At 40.4% G+C, this 13889-nt stretch overlaps 1 protein-coding gene across 2 annotated transcripts; it reads right to left on the bottom strand.

The window, feature by feature from the left end:
* Nucleotides 1-2867: 2867 nt before the first annotated feature.
* LOC115104737 (protein phosphatase 1 regulatory subunit 3B) lies at nucleotides 2868-9073 on the bottom strand. Of its 2 annotated transcripts, none has more exons than XM_029626089.2 (2): nucleotides 8994-9073; nucleotides 2868-5069 (listed from the first exon to the last, which is right to left on the bottom strand). In XM_029626089.2, exon 2 carries the CDS (start codon nucleotides 5020-5022, stop codon nucleotides 4177-4179), a length of 846 nt encoding a protein of 281 aa, XP_029481949.2. In that variant the 5' UTR covers nucleotides 5023-5069; nucleotides 8994-9073; the 3' UTR covers nucleotides 2868-4176. The 2 variants fall into 2 exon arrangements, with proteins under 2 accessions (XP_029481949.2, XP_029481948.2); XM_029626088.2 differs by lacking the exon at nucleotides 8994-9073 and adding an exon at nucleotides 8680-8978.
* Nucleotides 9074-13889: the final 4816 nt, after the last annotated feature.

Here is a 13889-nt window from a genome sequence, read left to right as displayed (position 1 = left end):
GGCTTTCTCCTATAGAGCTCCATTTTTATGAAATGGTCTGACTACCCATGTGAGAGATGCAGACTCGGTCTCAACCTTTAAGTCTTTATTGAAGACTCATCTCTTCGGTAGGTCCTATGATTAAGTGTAGTCTGGCCCAGGAGTGTGAAGGTGAACGGAAAGGCACTGGAGCAATGAACCGCCCTTGCTGTCTCTGACAAGCCGGTTGCCCTCTCCACTGGGATTCTCTGCCTCTAACCCTATTACAGCGGCAGAGTCACTGGCTTACTGGTGCTCTTCCATGCCGTCCCTAGGAGGGGTGCATCACTTGAGTGGGTTGAGTCACTGATGTGGTCTTCCTGTCTGGGTTGGTGCCCCCCTTGGGTTGTGCCGTGGCGTAGATCTCTGTGGGCTATACTCCGCCTTGTCTCAGGATGATAAGTTGGTGGTTGAAGGTATCCCTCTAGTGGTGTGGGGGCTGTGCTTTGGCAAAGTGGGTGGGGTTACATCCTGCCTGTTTGGCCCTGTCCGGGGGTATCATCGGATGGGTCCACAGTGTCTCCTGACCCCTCCTGTCTAAGCCTCCAGTATTTATGCTGCAGTAGTTTATGTGTCAGGGGCCTAGGGTCAGTCTGTTATAACTGGAGTATTTCTCCAGTGTCCTGTGTGAATTTAAGTATGCTCTCTCTAATTCTCTCTTTTGGGGGACCTGAGCCCTAGGACCATGCCTCAGGACTACCTGGCATGACTCCTTGCTGTCCCCAGTCCACCTGGCCGTGCTGCTGCTCCAGTTTCAACTGTTCTGCCTGAGGCTATGGAACCCTGACCTGTTCACCGGACGTGCTACCTGTCCCAGACCTGCTGTTTTCAACTCTCTAGAGACAGCAGGAGCGGTAGAGATACTCTCAATGATCGGCTATGAAAAACCAACTGACATTTACTCCTGAGGTGCTGACCTGTTGCACCCTCGACAACTACTGTGATTATTATTTGACCATGCTAGTCATTTATGAACATTTGAACATCTTGGCCATGTCCTGTTATAATCTCCACCAGGCACAGCCAGAAGAGGACTGGCCACCCCTCATAGCCTGGTTCCTCTCTAGGTTTCTTCCTAGGTTTTGGCCTTTCTAGGGAGTTTTTCCTAGCCACTGTGCTTCTACGCCTGCATTGCTTGCTGTTTGGGGTTTTAGGTCGGGTTTCTGTACAGCACTTTGAGATATCAGCTGATGTAAGGGCTATATACATTTATTTTATTTTATTTATTGAACTTATCCTCTGCAGCAGAGGTAACTCTGGGTCTTCCTTTCGTGTGGCAGTCCTCATGAGAGCCAGTTTCATCATAGCGCTTGATGGTTTTTGCAACTGCACTTGAAGAAACTTTCAAAGTTCTTGAAATGTTTTACATTGACTGACCATGTCTTTAAGTAATGGACTGTTGTTTCTCTTTGCTTATTTGACCTGTTCTTGTCATATGGACTTGGCCTTTTACCAAATAGGGCTACCTTCTGTATACCACCCCTACCTTGTCACAACACAACTGATTGGCCCAAACACATTAAGGAAATACATTCCACTAATGTCCTTTTAACAAGGCACACCTGTTAATTGAAACGCTTTCCAGGTGACTATCTCATGAATCTGGTTGAAAGAATGCCAAGTGTGCAAAGCTGCCATCAAAGCAAAGGGTGGCTACTTTGGAGAATCTCAAATATATTTGGATTTGAACCCTTTTTGGTTACTACATGATTCCATATGCATTATTTCATAGTATTGATGTCGTCACTATTATTCTCCAATGTAGAAAATAGTAAAAATATAGAAAAACCCTTGAATGAGTAGGTCTGTCCAAGCTGTTGACTGGTACCATATAATTCAAAAGTTTGGGATCACATAGAAATGTCCTTGTTTCTGGAAGAAAAGCACTTTTTGTCCATTAAAATAACATCAAATTGATCGGAAATACAGTGTAGACCTTGTTAATGACTATTGTGGCTGGAAATGGCTGATTTTTTTAATGGAATATCTTATTGGCGTACAGAGGCCCATTATCAGCAACCATCACTCCTGTGTTCCAATGGCATATTGTGTTAGCCTTTTAAAATAAACTTGGATTAGCTAATTGATCATTAGAAAACCCTTTTGCAATTAAATTAGCACAGCTGAAAACTGTCGGTCTGATTAAAGAAGCAATAAAACTGGCCTTCTTTAGACTAGTTGATTATCTGGAGCGTCAGCATTTGTGGGTTCGATTACAGGCTCAAAATGGCCAGAAACAAAGACCTTTCTTCTGAAACTCAGTCTATTCTTGATCTGATATAAAAATTATTAACCAGTAGACTAATAACTGACATCAACATTACTATTAAGACTAAGTGAGGTGTTGTGTTTTGTTAACAAATGGCACAGTATGATTCTCTATCAAGAATAGTGTCTTTTAGATCTCCCAGTCTTGTTTCAGTTGGGAACTGACCAATAAAAATGTGTTAAGAATCTAAAAACACCCTCAATAAAAACCGTCTAATTACAGAGCACTGGTATAATGCCTATCGCTGTTGATCCTCCACCTTGTTGACACACCCACTTTCAGAAACTCCACACATGTATTTACCCATACTTGTAGCCATGTGCTACATGCATGCGCAGTTACAAGCCTGCTTGATTTAGCGGCAGGCGGACAAGCAATATCCACTGTCGTATTACGGATGAAGCCTGAGCTGGAATGTGAAGCTAACTGAAGCTGGTTAGTTTTAGAAAACCCTGAGTAGATATAGGTTGCTTCAAAGGATACCCGTTATCATTTAGCGATTTGTAATCATAAAGCTTTTCATATTACCCATAGTAATAATACCACCTCTGTACTTCAAAGAGTTTAAACTAACAAAATATTCTTGATCTCAACATTTATTTAAGATTTTCAAAATCAATATAATACAGCATCTTAAAAAGATAAAATATCTGACCTACAAAATCCATCCTAATACTTGTTTTTAAAAACATATCCAATGACATTTACATCAAGCAGCATAGAACACAGTAAAACATTTCAATTGGAGTAAATGAAAACATGAGCAGACAGAAATGTGCATTTCTTAAGTTGAGTCCCAAATTAATTCCTACCATTCCCTCCTTTAAAAATGGAAGGAATTAATAACACACAACCACACCAGAATGAACTTTGTACAAACTTATGGTGCAAATCCTGAAGTGACTTGAAGGCCCCATTTCAATTCTGAGGTCTATTACTTAACAGACATCAAATTAAAGAACTCAAGAAATGTGACCTGGGAGGACATGGACATTTGGTTTCCAAATAGATTATTTAAAGTCACTGAGTTTGACATCTATAATTAGAAACACGGTTCTTCCAATTACTCAGACATTTATACATGTTATGTGCATCACACAGATCATAAGTGAAAAGCTATACAAGTAGTTTTTTTAACTAGATCAGCCATAGCTCTTTTCTCTTTCATGACAGTTGTTATGCATAATCTATTGTTTTGTTTCTTTTTTTGTGATAAAAAATATATTTCATATTCAATAGGCTACATTGATATTATATTAATTAGTGTTACCAATTAGTGTAATTTTCCTGTTGAGTCAACAATGGCTCATCTCAACACATAGATCAGTTACAAAAGATAGATGGTCCAGTAAAGACCTACACTGAGAAATGTCTGTTTATTAAACCGGTCATGCAATCAGTAAAATGTCCCATCTAAGCATTGAAAATATGATCATCCACAGAGTATATAGCCCCCATCCAAAAACCTTAATATCCTTATAACACCCCCTTTCTTTTTCTTATTGCTTTTGTTCCACCGAGCATGGCAAGACTGGCCTCCTGTTGAGTGAATTTTAAAAGAAATTAAACATTTTCACAACTGATCTTGAACAGCCCTTTGAACAAAAACACACTTTAAAAGGATACTTTGGGATTTTGGCAATGAGGCCCATTATCTACTTCCCCAGAGCCATTTTTATGTCTGTGTCCAGTATGAAGGAAGTTAGAGGTAGTTTTGCGAGCCAATGCTAACTAGCTTTAGCACAGTGACAAAGTCTATGGGTATCTGCTAGCAATTGCGCTAGCTAGCAACTTCCTTCAAACTGCACGCAGAAACAAATGGTATCTACGAGTTAATACGACTCTTCTTGCCAAAATCCTGAAGTATTCCTTTAAGAATCACTTTTTTTTCAGTAGTAAGGTTGAATCTCCTCATATCCTGAATATCTTGGCCACTCTGGGCAGATCCCATGGGAGCACCTGGGACTACCGTAGTGATCGAAGTGAATTCCCAAATCAAAGGAGTGCATCTGCTGGGTACTGCTGAAGCTACTCTGGCCATCACTCTTCAGAGCAGACCGGATAATCCTGTAGTTCTGGCCCTGGTTGCTGTCCCAGTATGTTTGGCCATTGACTTCATAGCAGATGGCAAACTCTACCTTCTCGTGTGGTATCAGTGCAGCTGGAAGGGAAACCTCGAAGGAGAAGGTATCACGGTCAGAGCCCGTGTATGTGTCCTTGACATAATGGCACTCCAAGTCGGTGTAGCTTTTCCAGGTGTCAAAGGTCAAACGCACCTTTAGAGACTTCTCGAAGGACAGGTTTTTTACCTTCACAGTTCCAGCCAGTGCCCTCTTTTTCAACATGCAGTTTTCCAAGCAGACAAGCTCGGTCTCCATACGCTGGCGGAAGAGCAGGTAGTCAGAAGAGGGCTGGGTGAAATCCAGCACCAGTCTGTCCTCATCTGTTAATTTGAGCGCAGCGCTGAACAGATCTGTGATGTTGAGTGGAATGTCAATGGCATTGTCAGACAGGGAATAAACCTTCACCTTGGTGAGGGCCAGGCCATTGTGGTCGGCAAAGGACACTCGCCTTTTGGGTTTCCCATTCTCCTCATGAATAGCGCTCTCTGATTTAATCTGCTTAGGAGGAGCAGAGGATTTGAACCTCTGGCAAGGGTTCAGACAGGGTCGTAGTGGTTTCAGTGATTTTGGGGTCCTGTAGCAGAAGTCATCGTTCGACGGGTAGAGCGGCATGGCAAATTCAATCAGCCTGGTGGACTTGAGGATAAAGGCCAAATACACTAAGGGAAGAAAAAGAAAAAAACATACCAGAAAGTTGTGGTGAAAATATTGTCATTCGACAAGTTACTTCAAACAATGTTTGCCAGAGAACAAATTCTCTAGTGAAATGCATACAGTATTCTTGCTGAATTTGCACACAAAACATTATGCAACAGTAGGCTACATGTGTGATCACAGAGAAACATAGCGTCTTTGACTTTCATTAAAGGAAATAGCTTATATCAGCTGACAGAGGTCCCGATTTATGTACAGCCATCACATGCCTCTGGTTGTATGTTGTATAAGATCAATGTTTAAGTTACTGATAGAGGAAATTATGGTTGAAATGATTAATTATGTATACATTATTGATTAGAACCATTTATTCTAATACTATTATGTTATGGTATGAACTGTTACTGAAAATGTAAGCAGAACGAATTAACTGTCTGTGCCTCTTGGGAAGTTTAAGAGGAAGAGATGAGATAGCTTTTCAGACAGATAAGAATGTTTTGGTTGGATTCCATTAGTGGAGAGAAGTATATCTTTTAGACAGGTTGGAATGTAGTTTTATGAGGGGAGTAAAACCATCTCCAGGACTGAATACTACGCTTTTGTGAGGATGGGAGAGGGTGTGAAACTGATGACGTCATTTTATGTTCTCTTTCTTTAAAATGTAATGTTCTTTGTATTTTGGGTCAGTACTCTCTTGTAATAAACGCTGTTACTTTTGGCTTTTAAGACTGGTCTCAATCTACTTCATGCATAATTAATGAACTTACAATTCATTAATGAATTAGAAATGAGTGCGAATTGGTTTTGGCAATAAAACATAAAGGAATTTAGAATTCCTCAATCAGTTACCAAAAGGTATTCTCTAACCTTCCTTTTCAAGGTGAATAATCATGCCTTTACCATTTGTAGTCATTTAAAAAAAGGGAATGTGATCATTTATAGCCTTCTGAAATGCTGTCTGTATTTTTCTCAAACAAACAATCAATTAATTTGTTGTCTCCATACCTACATTTCATGTAGTTGACACATTTGATTGGCTAGTCTTGTCTTGGTGGTGAAGCAGCAGCACTGTTATCAGTCCTCTGATATCTGACTAGGCAGCATACATTGCATTCGGGAAAGTATTCAGACCCCCTTCACCTTTTCCACATTTTGTTACGTTACAACCTTATTCTAAAATGGATTAAATTGTCCCCCCCCCCCTCAATCTACAGACAATACCCCATAATAACAAAGCGAAAATTGGTTAGGAAATGTTATCACATTTATTTTAAAAAATAACTGAAATACCTTTTTTTTTTTTTACAGAAGTAATCAAACCCTTTGCTAGGAGACTCGAAATTGAGCTCAGATGCATCCTGTTTCCATTGATCATCCTTGAAATGTTTCTACAAATGGTTTGGAGTCCACCTGTATTAAATTTAAATGATTGGACATGATTTGGAAAGGCACACCTGTCCATTTAAGGTCCCATAGTTGACAGTGCAGGTCAGAGCAAAAAACCAAGCAATGAGGTCGATGGAATTGTCTGTGGAGCTATGAGACATGATTGTGTCGCGGCACACATCTGGGGAAGGGTAACAAAACATCTCTGCAGCATTGAAGGTCCCCAAGAACAGTGGCCTCCATCATTCTTAAATTGAAGAAGTTTGAAACAATCACGACTCTTCCTAGAGCTGGCCACCCAGCCAAACTGATCAATCAGTGGAGAAGGGCCTTGGTCAGGAATGTGACCAAGAACCTGATGGCCACTGACAGAGCTCAAGTTCTCTGGTCTGTGGGGACAAAGATTGAACTTTTTGGCCTGAATGCCAAGCGTCACATCTGGAGGAAATCAGACATCACCTGGCCAATACCATCCCTACAGTGAAGTATGGTGGTGGCAGCATCATTTAGTGGGGATGTTTTTCAATTAATTAATTTGAGAATAAGGCTGTAACATAACAAAATGTGGATAAAGTGAAGGGGTCTGAATACTTTCCTAATGCACTGTAGTTCCTGTAAACTTTGCATTAGCCATATGGTTGTTTTTGTCAAACTACTTGGCGTTGTTTAGCATGTCTACATTGTTTACCTTTGAACAATGTGTGTGAAGGAACAAAGATGCGCTCTGAGTGATAGGCTTCACCAGCATTTACAGCGCACTTCCGGGTTTTCCGATCACAAGTAAAACCGATTACAAGTAACAACTGTGATAAAACGGATACGATAACGAGGAGATGGGCACAACCCTAGTGTTCACTTAAGACCATGGCAGCAGAACGTTTTAGCAAATTCAGAGTGCAGGCTGACGTCGACTCAATCCTAGGTCTCTTTGCATGTCAATGACAGAGCCAACAGTTTCTTCTCTTGGTTGTGCTCATAGCGCACCATGGCCGTTAGAAGATTATACCTATAGTCTGAAGTTGCAGGGAGAAACGGTGTGTGTGAACAGTGACAAACCTCACCCACAAAAGGCCCCAGTCCTTGACTCACAGCACTCTCCTTCACCCGCTGTCCTGTCTGCTCTGGGGCGCCTGTGAGAGATTTCACCTCAAATACCCACATTCATTTACTACTGTGGATGAACTGGGTCTCTGTCCTGCACTGTAATATTAGCGTCCACTTGAACCATTTTAGAAATCACTCAGTTTTCCTAAGTGCACCAATATTTCAACTTAAATTTTTCAAAATAGAAGGTAAATTAGAAGATTTGGGAAAACGTGATTAAAATCAATTTTACACGGTATTACATTTTTAAAAAGTAAACATTTTAAATAGTTAAATACTTTTACGAGTGCGTCTGAACATTTTGATATTTAAACATACTAATATTATTCAATTTGAACGATCATATTCTATAATTGGATTGATAAGAGTAACACGCCCCTTTGGACTATACATTGTGGTTCAAAGCGATGTTCTTACGTGCCGTTACCAAAATGAAAATGGCTGCTGTGGCTTCTGCTACATAGTATGAGGACAAAAATATGTTTTATTAAAAACTAGTAGCTAGTATTTTAATAATCTTCGATTTGATAGTCAGTGCGTTCCGACCTGTGGGGTTCTCCAGCTGTACTTACTGCTGAACCTATTCTGGCTAGCGCCTTGTATAGGGCTGGCTGTACGCCCCCATGGGTTCTCGAAAGCTTATATCTTGACAGATTTGGCTACACTACTAAACTTTAACCACTTGCATGGATTTCAGAACAGTAATTGCTACCGATATGACCATTATTTACTCAGGGTTACGCACATGTTGTCCTGTATTTAGTATTATACCAGATGAGATTGGTGCCCTGCATTTAATATTACGCCAGATTTAGATAGGTTTTCAGCTCTATTCTTTCAGGGGTATATTCATTTCGCCCATTCGGTTGCAAAACGTTTCTTAAACGGAACCTAAAGGAACGAAGCGGGGACGGAGCTAAATGAATTTGTCCACTAGAAGTTCGAGTTTAGCTCAGTTTGGTTCTTAAACGGTTTCCGTAATGAATATACCGCTGGTTTCAGCTTCTTTGAATATGGAACAAAAACTGAACTCAATGTTATAGGCTAGGTTACTAACCACTGCAAACTGGAGTGGTTAGCAACTAACACAAGTTATATTTTTATTCAGTCAAGAAACAAGCTTACCTTGTGCAGTTTGTTAGAAATATTTGCAATTAATTAAGCGATAGGGTACGTCTACCAGTCAGAAATCACCATTGCACGGTCAACAGCGGTAAAAGCTCCTCTTCCGTGTCGTTTATATGTGGGCTACAATGTAGGTATAGATATCACTTTTGCAGCAATGTTACTCTATAATTGCTACAAACCAATGACCTGTCGCAACTTCACGAACTGTACCCAGTTTCAGTCATGCCACCGGCTCGTTGCTTTAAACGCCATACTGGGTTCACAGGGTATATAAATAAAATAAAACATGCTGGTTTCACGTGAACGTGTACCTGTAGCCAATCACAGTAGGCCGTGAAGGAATGCTCGGTGAATGATGGGGCAGGTTCGAGACAGTGGATATATGGTTTTGTAGAACGACTGTGAGGCCGTCAGTTCCGGTGACTTTTTCAAAGGAAATTCTACTCCAAAATGAATTAAAATAAAAACATAATCTCAATATAATAGCATTAAACCAAATAACATATTGGTCCATATCAGATTATGCTGTTTTGCAATAAGCATTATCACCTGTAGCCCAACTGATCGTCAGTAGTGAAGGGGGAAATCAATAGTTACATATTTATTTTTGTTTTTATTTGACCTTCATTTAACTAGGCAAGTCAGTTAAGAACAAATTCTTATTTTCAATGACGGCCTAGGAACACTGGGTTAACTGGGGAGCAGGTGTGCATAATCAGTTGCCAGAACCGGTGGTTAGTAGACAGCGCTGGAGACGGTGAGCGGATAGGAGAGCAGGTGGGGGTGTGACAGAATCTGGAGAATTGCAATACATATTGTATCGGCACCTGAGATGACATCATATCGTGAGGTCCCTGGCAATTTCCAGCCCTAATAATCAGTGGCTATAAATAAAAAGGCTGAAGGAGAGGGTTGCCCATCTGCATTTACACCATTGGGCTAGTCATTACCTCGTCCTAGATCACAAACACTACAATTTATTTTGTTGTTAGTTAGCAATATATGACTTGATTGTCCCCCAAAAACATGTATTGAATGCTTTTAAACCTGTTAAACCCAATCTGTGTTACATTGGGTGTGTTTGAGCAGTAAGGCTAGACGAAAAGTAGACGAGAGGTCAAGGAGTGAAGTTGGAGGAGGTGCATCTGCGACAGCTGAGAGTTGGACACTATTGTGGTTTACCAACAGCAAGGCTCTGTGCAACATGGCAGTGCTGCCATTGTTTCTAAAAAAAAACATATTTGTAATGTCCAAATAAACACATCTCCAACCCCCATATCACACACTCACAAACTGTAAATATACACTGAGTGTTCAAAACATTAAGATGAATTACCTTCCTAATATTGAGTTGAACACCCCCTCGTTTGTCCTCAGAACAGCCTCAATTCGTCGGGGCATGAACTCTACAAGGTGTCAAAAGCATTCCACAGGGATATTGGTCCATGTTGACTGCTTCCCACAGTTGTATCAAATTGGCTGGATGTCCTTTGGGTGGTGGACCATTCTTGATACACACAGGAAACTATTGAGCGTGAAACACCCAGCAGCGTTGCAGTTGTTGACACAAACCTGTGCGCCTAGAAACTACTACCATACCCCTTTCAACCAATCATTAGGGTGTTTTTATTTGATCTACGTGAACGTGACCAAAGAAGTGACTGAAACAGGAACCAACTTTGGCATTCATGTATACATAGAGCATGTACAAATGAATGTGATATTTGAGGCTCTCTCTCATTAGTGGCAATTGTGCGTAACGATGCCAGAATTCAGATATGTCATTGCACTTGTAAAGAAATGCTATTTCTTATGCAGGTGACCAGCATACTGCTATTACATTGCTATAACTCACAGTAAAGCCTGTGGGGCCCCCTACAGGATAGCCCCCACATTACACACACTAACTGCCAAACCAGCGCACACACATAATCTCCTTTCTAGCCGAACATTGTGTGCCCGAAGAGGATTCTACGATGACGGACAGACAACTGAGCCAATGGCGGAAGACTACAGACTACACCCCAGCCTGAACCAACCCAAAGATCCGATCTTCTAGAATCAACCTACTTTCTGTTCCACATATAAGGATTGTGTAGATTGTTAACGGTCTCTTTTCCTGCTGTTCTGTGCGAGCTAACGGAAGAGCCGTAATTACGCGGTACCAGATATCTTCACTCTGAATAAACTGTCGCTTGTCGTACAATTTACCACTTTGTCTGAATCGATCCTTGACCGGCTCACCCTTCTACATATTTAATTACTAACACACTATCGGCGCTCACTATGCTTCAATGTGCCAATAAATCTACTTTTTAGTTTTTTCAAATTGCTGGTGTCTTGAAGCTAAAATTGGGATCATGTGTGCTTTGCTAATAACCATACCAAAAAAAAGAGCATTGTACGATACTGCAAAATTAGCAAAACAAGGAATTTGTGGTAAGTGCATTGAGGCCACCATCTTTATGCACCTCCGCTACTGATAGTAAAATGTACACACATTTATATACAGTTTGTTAGTGTGTGATATAGGGGTTAGAGACATGTTTATTTTGACAATACAAAGAAAAACGTGTATAAACAATCGCAACACTGACATGTTGCACTGAGCCTTGCTGTTGGAAAACCACATCAGTGTCCCACTTTCTGCTGTAATGGATGCACCTCCCTGACTTCCCTCCCGCAGTCGATTGCTTCAGCCTTACCACTCAAACAAGCCCATTGTCACTAAGCCCTTGCAGAGAAACTACATGATCAAAATCACATCACTTCATTGGTCTGACATCATATAGGGGGGAGGAGCAAGCTTCAAACTGGAAGCTCATCAAAGCACATGGTAAGAAAAAAAGCATATGGTAAGATCAGTGACATAGCTTTTTTTAATGTTTTAATGTTAAGGTTATAAAACTGTCATAACTAATGCACTGTGCCAAATTGTGACGTAAACATGCATACTATGTACTTGTAAAACAAAATAAATAAAAAAGTTGACAATATTATGTTTACATTTTCTAATTGAGTAATCTTTGTTGTCCCGCTTTACAAACTAAGGTAGGACAGTATTATAATTGGATCTCTTTCCAATGGAGGAAAAATATCCAGTTTACATCAGGATTCCCTGTACTTAGGTTAGGCAGGGCTCTGGTACCTGTAGTACCGTTATCCTGTTTAATTTACATATATGCCAATACAATGGCATCAAACAGAACAATAGTGAATTCAGAAAAGTGGGACACTTTTTACATTTCTGTCTTCTATATGCTCTTTCGATATGTATCCAACACATGATAATATAACAAAGCGTGAATTGAATTGTAATATTGGTACAATTAGGACTATAACAATGAGGTCCGAGTTTATCGAACCTTCTGTCCAGTCTACCAAAAGCAAACTGAGAATATGGTTTGGCTCAGTGTACACAAATGGGTGTGCCATGCTTCCTGTGAATATGATATCAACATTTGTCCTTTTGTGTGATTAGGAAACATCTTGAGGATTTCAGAAATGTATCGTGTGTTGGACTAATATGTTAAGAGAGGTTACAGAAGACAGAAATTCACTTTTTTTCTGAATTCAGCCTAAAGATCCCACTGTATACATACAGTTGAAGTTGGAAGTTTACATCAAATCACATTTATTTATTTATATAGCCCTTTGTACATACACTTAGGTTGGAGCCATTAAAACTAGTTTTCAACCACGCCACACGTTTCTTGTTAACAAACTATACTTTTGGCAAGTCGGTTAGGACATCTACTTTGTAGATGGACAATGACCCTAAGCATACTTCCAACATTGTGGCAAAATGGCTTAAGGTCAACAAAGTCAAGGTATTGGAGTGGCCATCACAAAGCCCTGACCTCAATCCTATAGAAAATTTGTGGGCAGAAGTGAAAAAGCATGTGCGAGCAAAGAGGCCTACAAACCTGACTCAGTTACACCAGCTCTGTCAGAAGGAAAGGGCCAAAATTCACCCAACTTATTGTGGGAAGCTTGTGGAAGGCTACCCGAAATGTTTACCCAAGTTAATTAAACAATTTAAAGGTAATGCTACCAAATACTAATTGAGTGTATGTAAACTTCTGACCCACTGGAAATGTGATCAAATAAATATAAGCTGAAATAAATCACTCTATTATTCTGACATTTCACATTCTTAAAATAAAGTGGTGATCCTAACTGACCTAAGACAGGGAATTTTTACTCAAATTAAATGTCAGGAATTGTGAAAAACTGTGTCATGCTCGCTATCCTCAAACTCCCTGTCATAAATCGACCAAGGCCAGCGTGCATGTAGTTCCACATCTTTTGATGAAAGTGAAACCGAAACAACAACAAAACAAACCGGTAAACAGCAAAGACCGTGATGCAACCGGGGTGCACACAAACACACACAGAAATATAATTACCCACACAACACAGGTGGGAAAAGGCTACCTAAGTATGGTTCTCAATCAGAGACAACAACAGACAGCTGTCCCTGATTGAGAACCATACCCGCCAAAAACAAAGAAATACAAACATAGAATGCCCACCATAGTCACACACTGGCCTAACCAAAATAGAGAATAAAAGCCTCTATGACCAGGGTGTGACAAACTGAGTTTTAAATGTTTTTGGCTAAGGTGTATCTACACTTCTGACTTCAACTGTATGAATCAGGCCAAAGTTTGTTCCTTTTTCACTCCAGCTTTGGTCACGTTCGCATGGGTCCAATAAAAACATCTTATTGAGTGGTTGACATATAGTGCCTCCCACAAGTCAGGCGATGGCTGCATAGTGCTTCCGGTGAGAAGCAACTGCAGCAACTTCATCAAAAGAAGCATGCCATTTGATCACATGTAGGTTTATGCAGTTGACATGTAGGCGGAAGTCTGACATTTTGTATCCCCATAATGGAACAAACTTTGAAAGGCGTTGGTCACCGATGTAGCAAAATTGAGCCCTAGAACTCTGACCATTTAGCCCCGGTCTCCCCTATGCACTCAAAGTAAATGCTGAGCAATATTGCCAAGCAATGTTGTTGGCAATGAGGTGGGGTATGATACACTGGACCAATGATGAAGCATATATTAACTTAAAACAAAATTTCCCCATTTAATTACTCATCTCATATAGCTTGTTGTTGTCTGTTGACTGCCACATATGTAGTGGAATGTAAACTCAGAAAAAAAAGAAACATCCTCTCACTGTCAACTGCGTTTATT

This window comes from Oncorhynchus nerka, linkage group LG22 (assembly GCF_034236695.1).
Source record: "Oncorhynchus nerka isolate Pitt River linkage group LG22, Oner_Uvic_2.0, whole genome shotgun sequence".
NCBI lineage: Eukaryota > Metazoa > Chordata > Actinopteri > Salmoniformes > Salmonidae > Oncorhynchus > Oncorhynchus nerka.
The sequence above is the reverse complement of the archived record's forward strand: the minus strand, read 5'-3'. Positions and strand labels throughout refer to the sequence as shown.

Coding starts and splice junctions, on each gene's coding strand:
- LOC115104737 (XM_029626089.2), bottom strand. CDS start 5,022: ATGCCGCTCTACCCGTCGAACGATGACTTCTGCTACAGGACCCCAAAA.